At 33.0% G+C, this 25000-nt stretch overlaps 2 protein-coding genes across 3 annotated transcripts in view; one reads left to right on the top strand and one right to left on the bottom strand.

Moving 5' to 3' along the window:
* The window catches only part of LOC137658456 (uncharacterized), a 262901-nt gene that overhangs the window by 201676 nt on the left and 36225 nt on the right, over positions 1-25000 (bottom strand). The gene's annotated exons all lie outside the window — the stretch shown is intronic.
* LOC137658910 (cysteine-rich, acidic integral membrane protein-like) lies at positions 4878-6749 on the top strand. The gene has a single exon (XM_068394030.1). It carries the CDS (start codon positions 4878-4880, stop codon positions 6747-6749), a length of 1872 nt encoding a protein of 623 aa, XP_068250131.1.

Here is a 25000-nt window from a genome sequence, read left to right as displayed (position 1 = left end):
CAGTGTTCTCTAGTCTTGGGTAGTGCCATAGCCTCTGTACTATGGCCACCACTGTCTTGGGTTGGAGTTCTCTTGCTTGAGGGTGCAATCGGGCACGCTTTTCTGCCTTGTTTCTCTTCCTCTTGTTTGATTGGAGTTTTTATAGTTTATATAGGAAATATTTATTTTAGAGTAGCTACTGTTCTTAAAAAAAAAATTATTTTTACTTATTTCCTTTCCTCAATGGTATATTTCTCTGTTGGGCTTATAGCATCCTGCTTTTCCGACTAGGGTTGTAGCTTAGCAAGTAATAATAATAATAATAATCAAAAGTGAAGTTCAGCAAAGTGTTTTAGGGATCTGCCCCTTGCGGATGATTAGTATATTGCCTTTTATATCTAACCTTCATACTTCTTTCAAGGTACGTTTAACGCTGAATTATGGCTAAAAGTGTCTTTTTATCATTATTCAAGATTTTCTACTTAGGTTTTCTTAGAGAAGTAATCATTCAACCATTACTAACTGCTATTAATAAAGGAGAAAGACAAGATTACTGTCCATTCATCTCTCATGGTGGGAAGTCTAATTAAACTTGGAACTGTCAGTCAGAGGGAAAACTAATTTTTCACAATACAGCGAAAAATTTAAAATTAAGTAAGGTCATTATTACATTTTATGCATCGAAAGGCATCAACGGCAAATTCTATTATTATTAATTGCTAAGCTACAACCCTAGTTGGAAAAGCAGGATGCTATAAGCCCAGGAGCTCCAACAAGAAAAATAGCCCAGTGAGGAAAGGAAAAAAGTAAAAGTAAAATATTCCAAGAACAGTAACAACATCCAAAGAAATATCTCCTATATAAGCTATAAAAAAACTTTAACAAAACAAAAAAATATCTCCTATATAAGCTATAAATTTTTTTTTTAACAAAACAAAAGGAAGAGAAATAGATAGAATAGTGTGCCCGAGTGTACCCTCCAGCAAGAGAACTCTACCCAAAGACAGTGGAAGACCAAGGTCTATAGATCTTGGTGGAAGACCATAGTACAGAGGCTATGGTATTCAGTTATGTACGTAAGTGTTATAATGCCGACAGCAAATATATGTTTGATTATCATTAAAAGCTGTTAGTATATGAAAAATATCCGATACAGAAATGAAAGAAATATAATAATAATAATAATAACAATAACAATAATAAAAATAATAATAATAATAAGATATAAAAGTTTATGACAAAAATAATAGCAGACGAAATGTCTCCTTTACAATCAATCTGCCATTAGATTTACTTCATGGAAAGAAACTGAAAAGACCTTCCTTTTTTTAGATATCAGTCAGGACAAAGGCAAGTTCATGAGAATATCAAATAAAGTTATGATTTTTACTAAATAAAAAAATATGAAAGCCCATCTTCTACCCATTTTGAGTAAAACTTTAAACAAATATAGCTATATCAAACAGAGCATTTTATAAACTAAATTATAAACTAGCAGCAATTTCCATAATTCTATTACGATAATTAATTTTTATCAATTTTTTTTTACCAATGATTAGTTACATCACTTATAGAACTGATTATTAATATGTGTAATCTATTTTTTCCAAGTATGATTTTAGTCATACCACATATATTATATTAAGTAATCTGACCATCCTTTTAAATTTATCTTGAGTGTTCAGGTTAACTCCCCCCCCCCCCCCAACCATCATCTTCAATCTTATATTCTAGATTCTAAAAAAAATTTTAAAATAAATATTGTCTTTACCAAAGTAAGAACAAAATAAACGAATATACCACGGAACGCTTTTAATGAGAGACGTTATCACTTTCAAACAAGGCTTCGGAAGCACACAATGACAGCTCTGGCAAAACGTTTCCACTTAAACAAAATATTAAAAAAAATTTTCTTCCAACAGAAGCTCCGACGAAAACCCACACAGATCGACAGAACAACAAATGCGATGCGCGAGATTTAGTGCTTGCAGAACCGATAAAACGAAATTAACTCGTCAGTTTGACTACCAACAAACCGCCACATTGGTAAAAAATATCTCGATTGCTTTTTAATGGTAATTTGACGATGTTTATGTGCACCGCTGCGTACGCAAATATGCAACAGGGATGCTCCACTGGTGGATCCTCCACTTTCATGCCTCTTGCTAAGTTTTTTTTTTTTTCTTTTCTTTTCTTAAGTTTTATTGAGTTTTCCAGGAAGATGCTGAAAGCTTTTACAAAGAGTGTGCGTTTTAATGGTGAGGCTGAAGTGATGCGTTTATTGATAGTATGTACGATTGTGTGTGTGTTTGTTTCTTGAAATGATCATTTTGCTTATGAATGAATGAAGAATGAGGGTAAAAAAAATTATACATTCGCTGATGAAAATTATGCAAAAATATTGAAATATATACGTGTGTTTGTTTCTTGAAATAATCACTTTGTGGCTGGCATATGATTGAATAAAAAATGAGGGTAAAGAGAACATTATATATTCGCTGATAAAATTTATGGAAGAATATTAAAATATGTACGCTTGCTTGTGCGTTTGTTTTTTGTAATAATCCTTTTGTGGTTGGCATATGCTTGGATAAAGAATTAGGGTAGAAAAAGTTATATATTCGCTGATGAAAATTATGTAAGAATATTAAAATATGTACGTTTGTCTGTGTGTTTGTTTCTTGAAATAATCATTTTGCTTATGACTGAATAAAAAATGAGAGTAAAAAACATTATATATTCTCTGATGAAAATTATGCTAGAATATTTAAATACATACGTTTGTCTGAGTGTTTGTTTCTTGAAACAATAATTTTTTTAAGCATATGATTGAATAAAAAATGAGGGTAGAAAACATTATATATTCGCTGATGAAAATTAATAAGAATATTAAAATATGTACGTTTGTCTGTGTGCTTGTTTCTTGAAATAATCACTTTGCGGCTGGCATATGATTGAATAAAGAATGAGGGTAAAAAAAATTATAATACCCTGATGGAAATTATGTAAGAATACTAAAATATGTTGGTTTGTCTGAATGATTGTTTCTTGAAATAATCATTTTGCTTATGAATGAATAAAGAATGAGGGTAAAAAAAATTATATACTCGCTGATGAAAATTATGTAAGAATATTAAAATATGTACGTTTGCCTGTGTGCTTGTTTTTTAAAATAATCATTTTGTTGCTGGCATATGATTGAATAAAGAATGAGGGTAAAAAATTTATACATTCGCTGATGGAAATTATGTAAGAATATTAAAATATGAATGTTTGTCTGTGTGCTTGTTTCTTGAAATAATCATTTTGTGGCCGGCATATGATTGAATAAAGAATGAGGGTAAAAATGCATTATATATTCGCTGATGAAAATTATGTAAGAACACTGAAATATGTACTTTTGTCCAAGTGTTTGTTTCTTGATATAATCATTGTGTGGCTGGATTATGATTGAATAAAGAATGAGGTTAAAAAGTAGCTTCGCTGAAGAAAATTATGTAAGAATATCAAAATATGTTCGTTTGTCTGTGTGCTTGTTTCTTGGAAAATTCATTTTTGCGGCTGGGATATGATAAAACAAAGAATGAATGAAAAAAATAATTATAAACTCGCTGATGAAAATTATGTAATAATATGCAATCTTTTCTAGCGGGTTTAACTATCAAAACATAATGCAAACTTAAAAAGATTCAAAATTACACGATGAATTATGTAAAGAAATCAAAATAACCTATAAGCCTTCAAAATTTTCGTATCTTGATATAATGTTAAACACAGATAAGAGGAAGACACAGAGACAAGAGTGAAAACTTACTTAGGGAAATTTTTCAAGAAAATGGTAATCTATTCTCGAGTATTTAATGAATATGTATCCATGTAAAGTTCTAAACGATAACCAGTTATATTTAGTAGGTTTAAGTATATGATTATTTGCATATTATTAAAGGGAGGAAATTTATATATATATATATATATATATATATATATATATACACACAAAAATGTATATATACACATATATACATGTATATATACAGTATATATATATTATATATATATATATATATATAAACACATACATATATGCATGTATGTATATATATATACACACAATTATATATACACATATGTATGTATATATATACATATATAAATATATATATATATACATATGTATATATATATATATATATATATATATATATGATTGATAAGAAAACAAATTAGATACTAATCTATGATAAAGAAAATTTTATATTCTATCGATTAAATCTGTGCTTCTTAAACACGTTAAAATCTTCTTAACATCAAATTTCTCAGAATCCGATAAAACTTCCATAATCTATACATGGCAAGACATTTGCTAGAATGTCGATATAAGGCGAAATATTCAAATGATCAGAGAACCAAAATTTCTATAAATTCTACGAAGCTTCAGGGTCAAGTTCATGGCTAAATATTCAATGAATATTCTGAATCCAAATACTGGCGGAAAAAAAAGGTTTAATCGAGTTATGTAATATGGCATCGCAACTATACTTTTTTATTATTATTAATGAAAATAACCATATGCAATGTATATTCCACTTTTGTAGAAAAGTTGAAATGTGCAACAACAGAACTTGAGTTTAAGTAGAGCAGAATAAATATAAGCATATAAATACTATCTTTCATTCATATATTCCAGTAAATAAACCATCATAAGGTCTTTTGGGCGAATACTGTATAAAGGAAATGTCAGTTTTAATTATCATCATTATTAATATCATCAAGCAAGAAAAGGAGTAAACGATCATGTGGAACAAACCTTTCAACAAAGTATATGAGGAAAAACGGAGCTGAGAGATGAATGTGGAAAAACGGAGCTGAGAGATGAATGTGAAAAACAGAGCTGAGAAATGGATGTGGAAAAAACGGAGCTGGGAGATGAATGTGGAAAAACGGAGCTGAGAGATGAATGTGGAAAAACGGAGCTGGGAGATGAATGTGTAATAACGAAGCTGGGAGATGAATGTGAAAAAACGGAGCTGGAAGGTGAATGTGGAAAACCGGAGCTGGGAGATGAATGTGAAAAACCGGAGCTGGGAGATGAATGTGAAAAAACGGAGCTGGGAGATGAATGTGAAAAACCGGAGCTGGGAGATGAATGTGAAAAACCGGAGCTGGGAGATGAATGTGGAAAAAGGGAGCTGAGAGATGAATGTGTAATAACGAAGCTGGGAGATGAATGTGAAAAACCGGAGCTGGGAGATGAATGTGGAAAAAGGGAGCTGGGAGATGAATGTGTAATAACGAAGCTGGGAGATGAATGTGAAAAACCGGAGCTGGGAGATGAATGTGAAAAAACGGAGCTGGGAGATGAATGTGAAAAACCGGAGCTGGGAGATGAATGTGAAAAACCGGAGCTGGGAGATGAATGTGAAAAACCGGAGCTGGGAGATGAATGTGAAAAAACGGAGCTGGGAGATGAATGTGAAAAAACGGAGCTGGGAGATGAATGTGAAAAACCGGAGCTGGGAGATGAATGTGAAAAAACGGAGCTGGGAGATGAATGTGGAAAACCGGAGCTGGGAGATGAATGTGAAAAAACGGAGCTGGGAGATGAATGTGGAAAACCGGAGCTGGGAGATGAATGTGAAAAAACGGAGCTGGGAGATGAATGTGAAAAAACGGAGCTGGGAGATGAATGTGGAAAACCGGAGCTGGGAGATGAATGTGAAAAAACGGAGCTGGGAGATGAATGTGGAAAAAGGGAGCTGAGAGATGAATGTGGAAAAACGGAGCTGGGAGATGAATGTGAGAAAACGGACCTGGGAGATGAATGTAGAAAAACGGACCTGGGAGATGAATGTGGAAAAACGGAGCTGGGAGATGAATGTGAGAAAACGGACCTGGGAGATGAATGTGGAAAACCGGAGCTGGGAGATGAATGTGAAAAAACGGAGCTGGGAGATGAATGTGAAAAAACGGAGCTGGGAGATGAATGTGGAAAAAGGGAGCTGAGAGATGAATGTGGAAAAACGGAGCTGGGAGATGAATGTGGAAAAACGGAGCTGGGAGATGAATGTAGAAAAACGGACCTGGGAGATGAATGTGGAAAAACGGAGCTGGGAGATGAATGTGAGAAAACGGACCTGGGAGATGAATGTGGAAAACCGGAGCTGGGAGATGAATGTGAAAAAACGGAGCTGGGAGATGAATGTGGAAAAAGGGAGCTGAGAGATGAATGTGGAAAAACGGAGCTGGGAGATGAATGTGAGAAAACGGACCTGGGAGATGAATGTAGAAAAACGGACCTGGGAGATGAATGTAGAAAAACGGAGCTGGGAGATGAATGTAGAAAAACGGACCTGGGAGATGAATGTAGAAAAACGGACCTGGGAGATGAATGTAGAAAAACGGACCTGGGAGATGAATGTAGAAAAACGGACCTGGGAGATGAATGTAGAAAAACGGACCTGGGAGATGAATGTAGAAAAACGGACCTGGGAGATGAATGTAGAAAAACGGACCTGGGAGATGAATGTAGAAAAACGGACCTGGGAGATGAATGTAGAAAAACGGACCTGGGAGATGAATGTAGAAAAACGGACCTGGGAGATGAATGTAGAAAAACGGACCTGGGAGATGAATGTAGAAAAACGGACCTGGGAGATGAATGTAGAAAAACGGACCTGGGAGATGAATGTAGAAAAACGGACCTGGGAGATGAATGTAGAAAAACGGACCTGGGAGATGAATGTAGAAAAACGGAGCTGGGAAATGAATGACTATGTAAAAATAAAATAACGAAAAATCAACAAACATATGCTGATAGATAAAAGACAGGATCCGTAATGGAGTTTTATAAATTGAAAAGTTAAAAACAAAGTATAACGAAGCATTGCCTACAGATGTTCTTGAATATATGAGAAATGAAGAAAAGTGTAGCTGCATAAAAAAGCGGATAAAAGAATCGCCTGTTTTTTTCCCATCACTAAATTATGATGTACACAAAGAGAACCAAATAAACAGGATGTGGCAAACTTCCAGAGGAAAGCTTTGATGTCAGATGTTGAAATACTTCCAGGTCTCAACTTTGATCTCACCTTCATCACATCTGGAATATGATGAACCAAAATCATTTTAGCCACAAAACAGGTAATTGGTCATTTGTCTACATTATTATTTTTGGGGAGGGATTTTTCCTAATGAACAACTCAAAACAGATTCGTTTTCCCATTTAACTGAATGGACTGCTCCTAGACCGATTCTATCATGAGTAAAATTAAAACTAGGTATATACAGCATGTATGTATATAAATACACATACACAATATATGTGTGTACATTATATATATATATATATATATATATATATATATATATATATATATATATATATATGTGTGTGTACATTATATATATATATATATGTGTGTGTACATTATATATATATATATATATATATATATATATATATATATATATATATTCCACACTTAGATATTACTTATTATTTTGTATTTTTCTTCGTAAACCTCATTAGACCCTGACACTGATATTTTCCTAATTGCCTACTAATTGTTGTACAAACCATTAGCGTGGCGTTCTTGCCTCAAGTCCTTACTCCGGGTTCTTAGTTCTAACATTTCTTCTAGTTTCCATTGGGTGGGTTCGAATATAGACAATGGGTAAACGGTAATGATGGTAATTCGGAATTTTTCTTCTTATGGACGTTTTTCATATTTCTTAAAATTAGTGGGTTTGTTATATAGTTAAATGTAAGTAAAGTTCGCTGAATATTACATACACTTAAAAAACCCCGTAATTTTAATCGGAAAGTCACCGTAAAAATATACAGTTTTCGGCTGCATTTCAGTAAAATACAGGCGACCGTAATTTGTACCCTACTTTGTAAGTATCTTTTACGGTTTGGTGTCCGTAATATCACTCCTTAACGTCAATATATCTGATTTTACAACAGTAAATGCCTGGCAAGATTTATTCCAAGACTTTTACTTTTTTTTATGGCAAATTTTCAAGTGTATACAATAACACTCATCAGACCTTTTTACTTGACAGCTTTATTATAAAATGAACTATGAACATCATAAGAAATTAATGACTGTTATGGGGAATCTTGACAATTAAGTATAGGCTATAAGATATTTTCAATAGCCTTTTGTTACTTATCGTCTCTACTAATAAGATGCGTGAATCAATGGCAGTCAATTTAAAAGTGGCGGATACAGCGCAGAAGTAAAAATTCACTGCTGGATAATGAAGCCGCGCTCCAAGAGAGAAAAGTATCTGGCGTAGGGTTGAGGAGTCCTTGGTGGGGGAGAAAACTTCCATTCACCTTGTGTTATACTGACAAGAGAACAATAGGATTCTTGTCATCCTTTGTTACATCAATATCACAATTGGGATAGAAGTTACATACACTGGGCATATGTAAAAACACACAGAATATATATATATATATATATATATATATACACATATATATACACACACACATACATATATATGGGTGTGTGTGTGGATATATGTATATGTTGTACAGCACATTTTTCATAAACGGGTACACTGCAACGTCATTGTTTTTTTTGTATTGCTCGCTCTCCCCTGCACTGATAATATAAACCTGTTAAGCTTGCTATCTCACGTTTTATACAATTAGTATTTTGGGTCACTCTTGCTCTCAATTCTCTTTATAAAAGCTTGTTGTCTTGTTGAATAAATCTCTCTCGCAGTCACTTCGCCTCTCTGCTAACACATAACAAACACTTCGAATAATTTGATTTTGCAGCGTCCTTCTAGAAGAGGTGCTTGCTATACCAAAAATCTCTTCTACCCTTACCAAGAGGAAAGTAGCCACTGAAAAATTACGGTGCCATAGTTAACCCTTTAATCAAAAAAGAATTGTTTAGTAATCTCAAGTGTTGTCAGGTGTATGATGGCAGAGGAGAATGTGGAAAGAATAGGCCAGACTATTCGGTGTAAGCAAAGGAAAAATAAGCAGTGATCAGGGAGAGGGATCCATTGTAGTACTGTCCGGTCTGGCCAGTTAAAGGACCCGGTGACGCTAGCGGTAGTGTCTCAACGGGTGCCTGGTTCCTGGCAAACCTACTGCCTAACGTTAAAATAAATCATTCTTATATAAATAATTATATATTTACTTTACTTTAGGGGTTTATTTCTCGCCCTCCATCAGACACTAAGAGTCTGTTCAGGCGGGCCTTGGTGTGTGAAAATAATTTCTTTCCAGTTAATATTTTGCTCTGTATCTTTTCAGTTATTCGCTAGCATTTGTATTCAGGCTTAATAGTTTTCAGATCACTATCATAACACTTTCCAAAGAGATAAGTCTTCAGGTTTTTATAAGAGAAAATAATCCTGCTTACTAATAAAGCAATCCAACCCGGATCATAGAAAACTAGATTAAATATCAACAGTTTTAACTTCAGAAAGATTCAAACTCATTACTAAAACTGGAAGGATAAAAATGCAAACAAAACTCAAGCTGTAACATTTAAGGCATCGTGTCATCTTATTCAAATAAATGAAAAATTAATCCTTTAAAGATATAAAAATTGAAAAATTAAAAGTATAATAATTTTAAGATTGCATTTGATTTCATCTTAAATGAATAAGGTCAGGCAACAGATACAGATAACTCCAAAATCAACCTGATAAGAGATTAGCGTATAGTTCCTTATGCTTCCAAAAATAGAGTCAGGTAACATCAGGTCACGACGTCTTACAAGAAGCAAGTGTAATTGGTCAGCTTGGGCTGAAGCATGAAATTGACCTGGGCGTCACATCACATCATCACGCAGCAAAGTAGAGGAACCAGACATCCTGCCAGAGACGTGGTCTGTTCGTGTATCAATAGGGCTGATTACGTCGCCCTCCGCTCCTACTGGTTTTAAGACCGTAAAATCATGTCCTGGTATTTTGATGGAGGCTCCGAAGGAGATCAGAGGAGCAGCTCCAGCGAGATGTTAAGATAAAACTTTGAATATAATGTATACGCTTTTAATATTAAATGTGGTTTTTGGCATACTCCTATATGCTTAAGATCAAGTATGCAATAAGAATGGATTAATTAAGAAAATCATTAAAAAGAAGGAATGAGTATTAAGTTTTGTAGCGGAGATATGGATACCACTCATTAAAGAATACTTACACAGATGTTTATATATATATATATATATATATATATATATATATATATATATATGTATATATATACAGTATATATATATATATATATATATATATATATATATATATATATTTATGTATATATATATACAGTATATATATATATATATATATATATATATATATATATACAGTATATATATATATATATATATATATACAGTATATATATATATATATATATATATATATATATATATATATATATATATATCTACATACATACGTACATACTGTACATACTGTATATATATACACACACACACACACACTATATATATATATATACATATATATATATACATATACATATATATATATATATATTTTATACATACATATATGTGTGTGTGTTTATGTGTACAAACACATTGTATGTCGTACAAATACAAGTCCTAACTACACAGATGAATAGAGGGAAAGAAACTAATCTAACCTTATACACACAATTTAGCATTATCTCAAGTGTTTCTTTTATTGCCCAACTTCCTTGTCTCTTCAGTAGCGAACTCGATAAACGATTCAAGCGAAAGATAGTAACGACACTAATCCATTCACTGGTCACGTCACCACGTTCATTGAAGAAACGAATAAGCGAGAAGCAAATGTCACACACTTAAGGAGAATGATTGAGAATTACTATTATCATTATGATTCGAGACGTCCGATGTCGCTGGAATGATGATGATGCTGATGATGTCAAAATTGAGTTTGGAAGCTTCTTTTAAAAATAAAAAGAATAAAAAGATAAAAATAAAAACAACAACCAGTTTGGTGTCAAATATCGTTCACCCAAAACCGGGGAAAAATCTCTCGCTAATAGAAATGTTATGAGATGATATCGGCCAATTTACCTGAATAAATATTCCAGGCGGTGTTTCCTTGTCAACTCCGAAAGCAGGAACGAGTGTAATGGCGCGATAAAAGAGATAAACACTGACCACCGCTAAGAGGAGAATAAGCCTGGAGGAGAGAGAGAAAAATGAAAGAGGAAAAGAAAAAAAAATGGCGAATTCTTCTCATTGCCTTACGAAGGGGAAAAACACTATTGCGCACGCACACACGAGACAGCTCCTTCATCCGGTCTCGCGTCCTGGTTGAAGCAGCGTTTATGGGGGTAATTTGATTAAGCTGGACGTGAAAATAGACTCCTTCAAAACAGCAATCAGCGTCGACCAATACTTGGAAAACTGTCGCCCTGGGCAGAAAAGTCGCACCAAAGAGAGTCGGCGTCTATAGGCTCCACTGGAAGGAGAGGGAAAAATATGGGTGTTTTCCTCTACGAAAATTATTGACGCGGAAGGAAGTGATCGAAAGTTATGATAACAAGAATAGTAATGAATTAGATTAAAACAAAAGACAGTGAGAAAAAAACAGTAAAAATCAGATAAAAGCAAAAAAAAAAAAAAAAAGGAAAACTCGATTAATTTACAATGTCATGGGAGATTCGAAGAGCAACTATTTAAAGAAGAAGGGAGTATTTTCAAGCCAAGATAAATGGAACTTCACTAAGTCACACAAAAACAGAAAAAAAAAAATGGGGAAAGACAAGCAAGATTAGAAAAAAAGAGACGAAAACATCTCATTGGATTGAAAATCTTTCCTATTACCTTCCAAGTGGGAATGAATTAGATGAAAACAAGAGAAAAAAAATAAAAAATTAACTCCAATAATTTACAATGTAATGAGATTCGAAGGCCAACTATTTAAAGAAGGAAATATTTTCAAGCCATAATAAAAGGAACCGCCTAAAACGAAAACAGAAAGAGGAGAAAAGATAATCAAAATGAGAAAGAGAGAATGAAAACATCTCACTGGATTGAAAGTCTTTTCCATATACCTTCCAAGGAAATTATCCAGAACTATGGAAATACAATGTAACACTATTTTTCGATGTAGCTTTAAATCTTCAATAACAACTAAAGCAAATCATATGAAAAAAGTTATACCATATTGTAATTTCAATGATTTGAGGATAACAAAACCCAAAGCATAAAACCTGTCATATATTTAGGAATATAGACCTCCCTCTCTCTCGTCTTACATTTACCCCTGATTACGTCATCGATTAAAAAGAGCAGCACACACCTTATTACTCAGGACTGGTACAAAAAAAAAGACCTGCTTGATGCTCAGACGTGCTAAGCATTTTCAGTGTACTTGCACTTCCAAAGCTTTTTTTTTTTAACATGGCAAATGATTCAGAATATTTATGGGAAGTGCAATGACCAGATATTTTTAAGTCATTGCCTTAACTAACCAACATTACATATGGTTTTTAATCGTGAATTATTAAAACTTCTTTAAAAATAACGAGTAAAGTTTGACCTCTTCATCATCACTTAAGAATATTCTTTTTGTTAAATATGGATGGCTTCAAGTAACAATGACGTCATAGAGAAATTTTCTATTTACACAAAATTAACAAAATATAATCTGACATCAAACCTGTCCAAATCCTTTTTAATAACTCAGATTACTTGTTCTTAAAATTTGATTAAAATTCTGATATATATATATATATATATATATATATATATATATATATATATATATATATATATATATATGCACAGGTCTGTAGTATATTCAAGAGAATACACAAATAGCTGTTCTTAGCAAGTTTTTTTTCCCCCCAACGAGAATTAATGTGTAACGAGCTGATTTGCGTCACTAATGAGATATTGGTCTCGATGTTGAAATGAGTCAAATATCAAGAACATCAACATTCAAATCTGCTCACTCGTGGGTTTATCCTGAAGGGAATTCCAAATATTAGATGGGAATTTCCTACAAAACCACAGATACAGAGAAGGGAAATATTGCCAATGTAACAAAATTATTCAAATTTTGAAAGAAAACTTCATTTAAAATAAATAAGCTTCATTTCCTACAGGAAAAAAAGCCTTTCCAAAGCGGGATAAATCCAACTTCAAGACTTCGTTAAATAATCAGCGCAAAAAGAAAATATAGTTTTAGAAGTGTTTATCTTACCAGCGAGGTAGCCAAAGTGTGTCTTTCCTACTACAGTAAAGCCTTTGCATTCTATTGCTGCTTCTTTTTTCCCGACTTTTTAACCCTCTTCTCATTCAAGGTATAGCCCAAACCTTCTTTCAGTTTTTTTTTTTTTTTATATCCTTTGCCCTTGGTTGATTGATTGATTTGAAGTTCTCTGGCATCCTGACATCGATGGTGATTGACGCCAATATCGTTTATTATGAATAAGGATTAAAAAATAATCAATTAAAACCAGAATAGTAAATATGGTATAAAAGTTAAAAAGCAGTAAAAAGACCTGCTTCTGATATAAATTTAAAAATATCACTGCATTGTACGACACATCATGTCCAAGGATCTTGGCAAGGACGAACCTGCCATCTTAACCAGGAGCCTCAAACAAATATCTATTTCTTTCTGTGCTATAAATGGGGCATTCAAGTCAACAAATGCCTCACTGTCAAGGGTATTAAACAGTCGTCGCAATATGGCTGGTGTTGGCCAGCCAGCAGAAACTCATGTGTCATCAGTGAGACCAATGCGGAGACGACAAAGAGTAGTCTCCCATTTTTGGGCCATCCCATTATATCTCCAAGGCGATATAACAATCGCAATTTCTCTCATCTTATTGTCGGTTAACCTATCCCAATACTGTTGCCAATTGTCATAAATTAAATTCTTAATTGCTGGTAAAAAATCATTACAAAGAATGGGACACCTTCTTGGTAGCAACTCTGCTGCAGCACTCTTTGCCAGTGAATCTGCCTCTTCATTTCCAGACACGCCTACCTGTGCCGGAACCCAGCAAAATCGAACTGTTATAACTTTCAGGCCAATGATTAAAAGCTACTCTAAAATCTTTAAAACTAAAGTGTTATTAGAATTAAAACCTTCTAAAGCTTGAAGGACACTTCTTGAATCACTAAAAATGGTAAAATTGCCCTCTTTTAATGCTATTTTCTCGATAGCGGTTAGTATGCCATATAATTCAGCGGTAAATAGGAAAATATTGGAGGAAGTGCACCTCTACAGTTAAATGAACTACTATTTACTCCAAATTCAACGCCAGCATCAGATTTGGAGCCATCAGTATATGTTTGTATAGCCTTGGGCTATACAAACAACATCGGAATTCACGCCTCAATAGCATAACCCATACCAGAGAGGCCACACAATAAAAAAAATGAATAAAAACTGTGAAGTTTTAGTCTTCTTTAACATATCATAAACAGCTGGTGTTAATCAGTGATATATCAGAAGCCTCTTCTCTGTTTGGCTGTGACATCAAAACAAGAGTGTAGTACAAAAACCTGCAATTCTGTATCACTTGCAACGCCTGTTCTAAGTGACATTTCATTATGATTAACGATCTCCTCATGAACAAGCAATGACCAATATCTATTAACAGAGTCAGTAAAACATTAATAAAATTACATCGTCCGGTAAATTCATTGGAGTTATCTTATATTAAAACAGTGCAATAGATTAAAAGTGCTCAGCCGGAAATTAAATATACTGTCTTGTAATATGAGAAAATATTAAAATATATTTAATTAATACCTGCAATCCTTTATGCAAACTTCCCCCAAGTAAAGTTAGTACATAAAACGAAAACATTATAACAAGTGATTAATTCTAATATTCAAGTAAAGTATTGTACGTATGGATCAAATTCTATTATGGTGATTCACATCGTAACAATATGAATGTATGCATGAAAGTATACGTGAATCTAATTGTAGGTTTATCTGCGACCCCCAAACCACACACGCACTACATATATATATATATATATATATATATATATATATATATATATATATATATATATATATATATAATATATATATATATATATATATATATATATATATATATATATATACACACACACATATGTATAAATTTACATATATATATGTATATATGAAAATATATATACATATATATAAATATATATGTATATAAATATATATATATATATATATATATATATATATATACATATATATAAATATATATGTATATAAATATATATATATATATATATATATATATATATATATATGTATATATAAAAATATATATACATATATATGTATATATATATACGTATATATATATATATATATATATATATATAAAAATATATATATAAAAATATATATATAGATATACATAAACATATATATTATAAATATATATATATATGTATATATATATAAATAATTATATATATATAAATATATATATATATAAATATATATATATATATAAACATATATATAAATATATAAAATATTTACACTATATATATACATATACACACACACACATATATATATATATTATATATATATATATATATATATATATATATATATATATATATATATATATATAAGTACACATGTATGAAAATACAGTAGTAAAGCGCAAGGTCGAACTTTCGTTTTTATCATCATTCCTTCAGCTTAGTGACATAACAAATTATTTCCACATGAATCTGAATTGATAGATTAATATAACTAAAAAAATATGTCACATAAGTTCCCTTTGGGATCTGCATAAAGTCCAAAAATATTTCATACAAGAAATAGCTAATTGAATGGGTACATCACTTTCGATGAATAAACTTCATTGGGTTCTCTCCATCTCAAGTTCTCTACACTTTAAAATTGCAGTGAATGAAAATCGAGGTTCGTCCTTTCTTTCGCTTAGTCACCTAACAAATGAAAGCCCGTAACGTTTCACATTTACTCTACGGATATCACCTCTGATTGATAGATTCTCTGGTCACGTTAATAAAATGTTTTCGAGATTTCAGACTTCGAAGAAAATAAATCAAGGAATCGGTCGTCAAACCTTACCTTTCTACCTCCAGGCCTTGACTTGAAGCTGCCAGCTTCATTAAATTCAATCAAAATCATTTACAAAAGATAAAATCTATCCATTACAACAAAAGTTACAAGCAATTTAACCACTTTGTTGGTTCCAATTTGTAATTTTGACACAATTTCTTTTGAGAAAGAGGGAAAGAAAGCGCTTTTATTTATTATTATTATTATTATTATTATTATTATCATTATCATTATTATTACTTGCTAAGCTAACACCCAAGTTGGAAACGCAGGATGCTATAAGCCCAGGGGAACCAACAGGGAAAATAGCCCAGTGAGGAAATGAAACAAGGAAAAATAAAATATTTCAAGAAGAGTAACAACATTAAAATAAATATCTCCTATATAAACTGCATAAACTTTTACAATGGAGTCCATACTATTATTTACCCCTAACAAAAGTTTGAAGAGAGTGTTATCAAATTTTGCCTTTCGCAATATTTGAAAATTCACACTTATTATTCATAGGCAACTAATATCTTTATCTAGCCCAGAATAGAAGGAAAATACGGAGCAAACTGGTTAAAGTCTGTGATATACCAATCAGATATATATAACTATTCCTTTTAAAATTAGATCAAAGGGTACAAGGAAACAGAAGCAGGTACGAAATATATACCATTGTAAGTCATCCAGAAAACCAAAAAATACAAATAATAAATGGAGTAATGAGGTGATTCCTAGTACCAAAAGAACAAATCTGGGGCGAGACTGCTTAACAGCTACAAATCAGAAATCTACCTAAGAATTTAATCAAATATGCGTTTATCCGGAACCCTTCATATTCCAAGTTTTGGAATTATCCTGATGCGTGATCATCAATAAACGCTAAACAACTACAGCAACGCCAAGAGGCGAACAAGTTACCAATACCTGCAACAAACCTTGAGAGTCTGGTGCGTGCGACATTGCTTATAACGTAAGTCAGGAAGCCCAAAGTTAATGACTTTCCAGAGTTAATTAATTTAGCTGAAGGCTAACAAGCCGAAAATATTCGGACCAAATTAGTGACGGTCATTGACTTCTCAGCCTTAAAGTGTGGCTTGAGCATCCATTAAATACGTTGCAATTCGTAAAATTCTTTATCTAAAAAAGAATCCTTTGACGCAATTACCATAAAGCATCAAACAAACTGAAAAGGTTTGGAACGTACGAACCAAAAGCGTTCGATCGTGTCCCCAACGAGAGGCTTTGTCTCCTCCTTCTCCAGTCGGTTAAAATGGCAAGAAAATTATCGTCTGATCATTCTCGACTAAACAAAGATTCCCGAGATAAATGACATCTCTCTCCAAAGGCGAGCAGAAGCGAGCTATAAACACGGAAAATGAACGATGAGATTTGGAGTCGCTGTCTAACTTCCCTCTTACGAAAGCAAAGTATTCCAACAGTTCGTATGCTTTCGAGAATCTCGAATTACTGGGCTTAATTGAATAATGATCATAAAGAGATGAATGACAACAATTAAGTTAATTCATCCACTTTCCGAGTCTCGTTACTTAATTTCAAATATTGATCTTTACTAACTGACGCGTCGCTGACACAGGACTAAGATACTTTAGCGAATCTGCTTTTAGACTGAAGTTGAATAGACTGGGGGAAAATGCGAATAATTAGCAGCACAGGTTGCTGCTTCGGCTGATAAACAAAAGATTAGTGTCTAGTGTGCAGATTAACCTTGATCTTAAATAGTGTGTAATGTGACACTTTCACATGAATACCTTTAATCAGGGAGGTTGAAGTGAACGCTAATCACCAATTCTAAAGGTACTTGCAGAGAGAGAGAGAGAGAGAGAGAGAGAGAGAGAGAGAGAGAGAGAGAGGGAGAGAGAGAGAAGGTTGTTGACATGGATAGATTTATCTATGTTTCAGAATAACAAGTATTTTGTGATAACTGACATAAATAACCTACACATCGACTTTCAAAGAAAAACGAAGGCGAGAAGCGAACGAAACAAGAGAGAAAACTTGATGAAAACGATAAAAAATTTGAACATCAAAGCGATTCGGTTAATTCTGAAGAAAAAAGGAAAATACACGAGATTGGATTATTGCTTACATCAAAGCGATTCGGTTAATTCTAAAGAAAAAAGGAAAATACACGAGATTAGATTTTTGCTTCTAACCCCGACAGCATGACGAAATGTTTTTCCAAGAAAAAACACAGACTTGTGCTATAGATTTTGCTGTGTGTGTGTGTGTGTGTGTGTGTGTCTCGTGGCTCATATGCCGACAACGTCTGACATTTCTTGGCGGTCACCCAAAAAGATACTGAAGGTTGAGTGACTGCATTTATTCAACTGTTCAACCACATGCCAGAATAGATTGCGTTCTGTTGGTATGCAGACTCTATATACCAGATAAGGACACGTGAAATAATGCAAATTACCTTGTTAACAATTTATCAGGCTTCTTTTCTCTACCACAAGTTCATGCATCGTAAAGCCTTTTATCAGATTAATTTGAAAATGCTAATCTAAGACTATGCATGTATGTACGATGTGTGCATATATATATAAATATATATATATATATATATATATATATATATATATATGTGTGTGCATGTTCAATCTAATACCAAAGAAGGACTGCAAAATTTACGTCATCATGATGTTATGATTATTCGACATTGTGGGAGAATTTCCCCTCAAAAAGGATATTCCAAGTGACTGAAGATTCTTTAACATATTTGAGAAAACGGGAGACAACCAATGTCATGTTAATTAAGAAGTACAATCTGATCAATGATTATCTCTAGAACAAGATTTGATTTTAAGAAATAATGCCATATATATGATTAAAGATAATTTTTTAAAGTTTTGTTATTACTAATTCAGGTTATATATATACTTCCCATTTAATCATTCCAAGAGGTAGATAGTTCATTACTCCCTTCTGAGAACAAAATTAAACATATATTAAAAAAGCAGTTATAATTTATAACTGACAGATAGCAGGAAAACGCAAATTTTGAAGTGGAACTTCAACATTATCATGAAAAAGGAATAATGAAATTATTTATAAAATCCTATCTTAAATTTCATAATAAAAATAACATTAAAACTGGTCCAAAGAAAACGAAATCTCTCGCGAATTGCTAGGACTTATTCACGCAATAGCAACTGGTGTCAATGGTACGACAACACAATTTTTTTCTCATGGTTTCTAATAAAACAAAATGTGACATACAACTTTTTCATTCTAATTAAAATGTGTAATCTACAGTGTATAGGAGTTTCTTAATAATAAAATTAGCACTATCTATTTATCTATCTATCAATCCATCAATCTATATTATATATATATATATATATATATATATATATATATATTATATATTAAATTCTAATTATGGTAATTCTATTTATAAAGAATATGAATATATAACAATGTATAAAAAAAATTTACCAAAATGGAACTTTTACAGACTATTTATATATAAGAGGGATAAGCTTATATATTTCAAAAAAATAAGTGGTCCCTCGTTTCCTTTTTTCTAAATCTATTATTTGCTTAGACAATGTGCGACATATTGGCGTTAATAGCTGATTGATTGATTGGTTGATTTAAAGTTTTCTGGCATCCTGACATCTACTGTAAGGTCATTGATGCCAATTGACAGCTGAATAAAACAGAAAAAATCCTTATTTTACTCATATCTTTCCTAAACTTTTACACTTCACATTCATCAGAGATCATAAATTCAATATCGACAACAAGGATAAAAACCTATCAAGACCACAAGACTTCATTAAACAGTCTCCAGATGTCGCAATGAATGACTGAAGACTAATTAATTAATTGAACAATTACTGAACTATTTTGATGCTTGTGATATGAATATTAACTCGAAATTCATGGGTTTAAGATTGAACTTGTCTGATAAGTTAAATTTAACAGTCATTCAAAAACATGATTAGTTGATTATACAAAAAAATACAACGATTAGCGAGCATAAAATAATTGATCTTGTCCATGACTTTTATGTCAAGGCTTGCTTTAAGAATCATCATGAAGTAAAGCAATCCTATATTACCATCTATGATCTCGAAGAAGTAACCACAAGTATTTCTGCTTAGAACTGTAAAGGATATATGTAATTTCCTTCAATATTTCCATGGTTGTCCAATTACCATTTCCACTGCGAGCCTAAACCAGACTCGGTTCCAAATATTTAAGGACCTATTGACACTCTCGATTCCTTTCCTGCTAGGATCTTGAAGGTTTCTCCCTGTTTTGGTGATTTCACACACAAATTTCCATCCGCTCAGAACCAAAGTCCATTGCTTATGGATAGACCCTTCAATCCCCTTTTATTCTTTTGCCTTTCCTTTACAAAGTTAGGTCTGCATTAATCATACGACATTTATCACCTTTAGGATCAAAGATCATCGACACGGCTAACCTAGTTCCTTTTACTAGGTCAGGCCCTAGAAAAACTAAGGAATATAAGGAATTCAAGTTCTGCAGCCCCCCCCCCAAAAAAAAAGAAAGAAAGAAAGAAAGAAAGAAAGAAAGAAAGGAAGAAGAAGAAGAAGAAGAAGAAGAAGAAGAAGAAGAAGAAGAAGAAGAAGAAGATGATGATGATTAACGATTTGCGTATTCACAAAGAATGTCTGAAAAAGTGAAATATTCTTCCATGCTTCTTGTCAAATGACTATTTGGGCAATAGATCATAATTTCTACCATTAACAAACAATTGATCCACAGGGGACAGTTCAGGCATACACCGAAGGGAAAAAGAACAGGAAGGGAAGTCAACGGCCTACTGTATGTGACGCAGCAAAAACTGCACGTTCAACCTTGTATCTTGAGCATAATCGTGACCTAGTAAACCTTGTTGGTATTTCTCGGGCCATAACGCAACGCAAAGATTTCATGACTCAATTGCTTTTATCCGCTTCAAGTTGTTCTGGTATATCTTAACTTGTTTATAACTACAATCTTCTACCTTCGCAGGCTACTCTTCATGCTAATCATGCACATACACATAGTAAATACACGTATATACATAAACACACAAAGAAGTAACCGCTAAAGATTCATATTTTTTTTCAACTGAAAATAGTATATTCATGAGTTTTACATGCATCTCTCTCTCTCTCTCTCTCTCTCTCTCTCTCTCTCTCTCTCTCTCTCTCTCTCTCTCTCTCTCTCTCTCTCGTGTCAACACCAAAAAATAACAAATGAAGAGAAGTAAATCCAATTTTCCTGTTATCCTGAACACCATCTGGAGGACAGTTTGTCTGGAGAAATGTTTGATTTTTGGACGTTGAGAAGATATTGTCAATTCATTACAAACGTAATGACACATATAGATATATTGTATATGTCAAAACAATAATTTCCGATACTTATTAAGTTTAGAAACTATCAAAGTATGTTCCCTAAACAGTAAAAGATGCAGCAAATAAATTTGCATAAACATATCTGAAAACTATCCCCTTACACAAACAAGGAAATAGGGTAGACGGAATTATAAAAGACTGTAAAAATAAACCTTTCCCTGGGAAAAATAATCAACTCCCATCAATCTGGACTAACGTAGAACGAGACCGGGAGAGATAAAAGAGACTAAAGAGAGCAGAATGAAAGAGAAATCCCCCTCATTGCTATGCATGAAAACAGATTTAGCATTGGCTTGCAAACATGATGTACGTGACGGATCAGTAAATACATGATGCATGTTTTGTATGTAATAGGGATACGTGCATTGGTTACTCCTGTTGCATCAGATTGGATTGGTTTATGTGAATTATGAAAAACAACCAGCGCTAGGGCCTGGAAGACCATTCCGCGTTTGAGTGCAAATGGAAGTAGCTCCTATCAAGTTATGAGTTGTGGTGGTCTATTGAAAACTTCCCTGTCTAGTGATCTGCTGGACTGGGGTTCGAGACCAGGTCAAATTCGATAGTTTCTTGTAGTGTCTGCAACCTCGCCATCCTTGTGAGATGAAGATGAGCCGTTTGTGGAGAGTCATCAGCAGACATTGCCTGGCTCTTCCTGGTCCTTTCTTGGGTTGAGAGGGAGCTTGGGCGCTGATCATATTTATACTGTATATGGTCAGTCTCTAGGGCATTGTCACTGTCCCTTGCTTCTGCCATTCATGAGCAACCTTTAAAGGTTAGAGGTGAAAGAAAAAAATGAACTAGAACGGAGAAACTAAAGGACGAAGAGATACTGTAAATACCGTTAGTTAATGTCTACAACACATTGCGAGAGGCGCACTGACGGCACCAACCCCTTGCGTGAATTCGTATTGCATCGCTTGTATTCTCAACATCATAATCCAAAAAGCTTTTTTTTTTCTTCTTAACTAATGGAAGAGAAAACCGTGACTGCTTGCATAACTGCGCGCTGTCTTCAATAATGGAAAACGATATACGAAGGAAATTAGCTTTTTAATTCTGTTTGAGTGAATTGTCGGATAAACTGAAGAGCAATCTGAAGCCCCTCCATCAAAAGGGGCTTCTTCTAAAGTGGCTTGTCTGAAAGGATGATAACGTCAAAAGGGATATTTGTAGGATAAATGCATTCAAAAAGAATAAAGCTTTCAAAAGGCAGTTTATGACCTTACTAAGTGTATTTACTTTTTATGCATCTCTTTCCTGCACACAAATCTCACTCCTAAGCTCTTTTCTTTTCAGTCGAAGCTTGCAGAATATGTATTACTAGAAAATGCATTTAATGAAGTCCCATTTGTGCTTTTCATAAGTGGCCACATTAATTAAATTCATGTTGCTAAAAGAATAAACACGCTAACAAACTTATTTGTGTTGCTGAAATGATAAAGGCACTAGCAAACTTATTTAGGTGGCTAAAAGGATAAAGGTACTAGCAACCTTATTCATGTTGCTGAAATGATAAAGGCACTAACAAACTTATTTATGTTGCTGAAATGATAAAGGCACTAACAAACTTATTCGTGTTGCTACAAAGATGAAGGCACTAGCAAACCTATTTAGGTAGTTAAAAGGATAAAGGTACTAGCAAACTTATTCATGTTGCTAAAATGATAAAGGCACTAGAAAACTTATTTAGGTTTCTAAAAGGATAAAAGTACTAACAAACTTACTCATGTTGCTAAAATGATAAAGGTACTAGCAAACTTATTTAGGTTGCTATAGGGATAAAGGCAATAGCAAACTTATTCATGTTACTAAAAGGATAAAGACAATAGCAAACTTATTTATATTGCTAAGTGGATAAAGGCACTAGCAAACTTATTTATGTCGCTGAAAGGATAAAGGGACTAGCAAACTTATTTGTTGCTAAAAGGTTAAAGGCAATAACAAACTTATTTATGTCGCTGAAAGGATAAAGGGACTGGCAAACTTATTTGTTGCTAAAAGGTTAAAGGCACTGACGAACTTATTCATGTTGCTTAAAGGATGAAGGCACTAGAAAACTTATTCATGTTGCTAAAACGATAAAGGTACTGGCTAACTTATTTAGGTTGCTAAAAGGATAAAAGTACTAGCAAACTTATTTAGGTTGCTAAAAGGATAAAAGTACTAGCAAACTTATTTAGGTTGCTAAAAGGATAAAAGTACTAGCAAACTTATATAGGTTGCTAAAATGATAAAGACACTAGCAAACATATTTAGGTTGCTAAAAGGATAAAAACACTGGCATACTTATTCATGTTGTAAAAGGATAAAGGCACTAGCAAACTTATTTATGTTGCTAAAAGGATAAAGTCACTAGCAAACTTACTTATGTTGCAAAAGGATAAAGGCACTAACAAACTTTATGTTGCTATAATGATAAAGGCACTAGCAAATTTATCTATGTTGCTAAAAGGATAAAGGCGATAGCAAACTTATCTAGGTTGCTAAAATTATAAAGGCACTAGCAAACTTATTTAGGTTGCTAAAAGGATAAAGACACTAGAAAACTTATCTAGGTTGCTAAAAGGATAAAGTCACTAGCAAACTTACTTATGTTGTAAAAGGATAAAGGCACTAGCAAATTTATTTATGTTGTAAAAGGATAAAGGCACTAGCAAATTTATTTATGTTGCTAAAAGGATAAAGATGCTAGCAAGCTTACCTAGGTTGCTAAAATGATAAAGGCACTAGCAAATTTATTCAGGTTGCTAAAAGGATAAAGACACTAGCAAATTTATTTGTTGCTAAAAGGATAAAGTCACTAGCAATCTTATTTAGGTTGTAAAAGGATAAAGACACTAGCAAGCTTACCTAAGTTGCTAAAATGATAAAGGCACTAGCAAACTTATTTATGTTATAAAAGGATAAAGGCACTAGCAAACTTATCGATGTTGTAAAAGGATAAAGGCACTAGCAAATTTATTGATGTTGCTAAAAGGATAAAGGTGCTAGCAAGCTTACCTAGCTTGCTAAAATGATAAAGGCACTAGCAAACTTATTCAGGTTGCTAAAAGGATAAAGACACTAACAAATTTATTTGTTGCTAAAAGGATAAAGTCACTAGCAAACTTATTTAAGTTGTAAAAGGATAAAGGCACTAACAAACTTATTTATGTTGCTATAATGATAAAAGCACTAGCAAATTTATTTATGTTGCTAAAATTATAAAGGCACTAGCAAACTTATTGATGATGCTAACACGATAAAGGCACTAGCAAACTTATTTATGATGCTAACACGATAAAGGCACTAGCAAACTTATTTATGATGCTAACACGATAAAGGCACTAGCAAACTTATTTATGATGCTAACACGATAAAGGCACTAGCAAACTTATTTATGATGCTAACACGATAAAGGCACTAGCAAACTTATTTATGATGCTAACACGATAAAGGCACTAGCAAACTTATTGATGATGCTAACACGATAAAGGCACTAGCAAACTTATTTATGATGCTAACACGATAAAGGCACTAGCAAACTTATTGATGATGCTAACACGATAAAGGCACTAGCAA

Source organism: Palaemon carinicauda, chromosome 19 (genome assembly GCF_036898095.1).
Source record: "Palaemon carinicauda isolate YSFRI2023 chromosome 19, ASM3689809v2, whole genome shotgun sequence".
In the NCBI taxonomy this organism is placed as follows: domain Eukaryota; kingdom Metazoa; phylum Arthropoda; class Malacostraca; order Decapoda; family Palaemonidae; genus Palaemon; species Palaemon carinicauda.
The sequence above is the reverse complement of the archived record's forward strand: the minus strand, read 5'-3'. Positions and strand labels throughout refer to the sequence as shown.

Excerpts from the sequence above, each read along its gene's own strand:
- LOC137658910 (XM_068394030.1), top strand. The coding sequence starts at position 4,878 with ATGGATGTGGAAAAAACGGAGCTGGGAGATGAATGTGGAAAAACGGAG.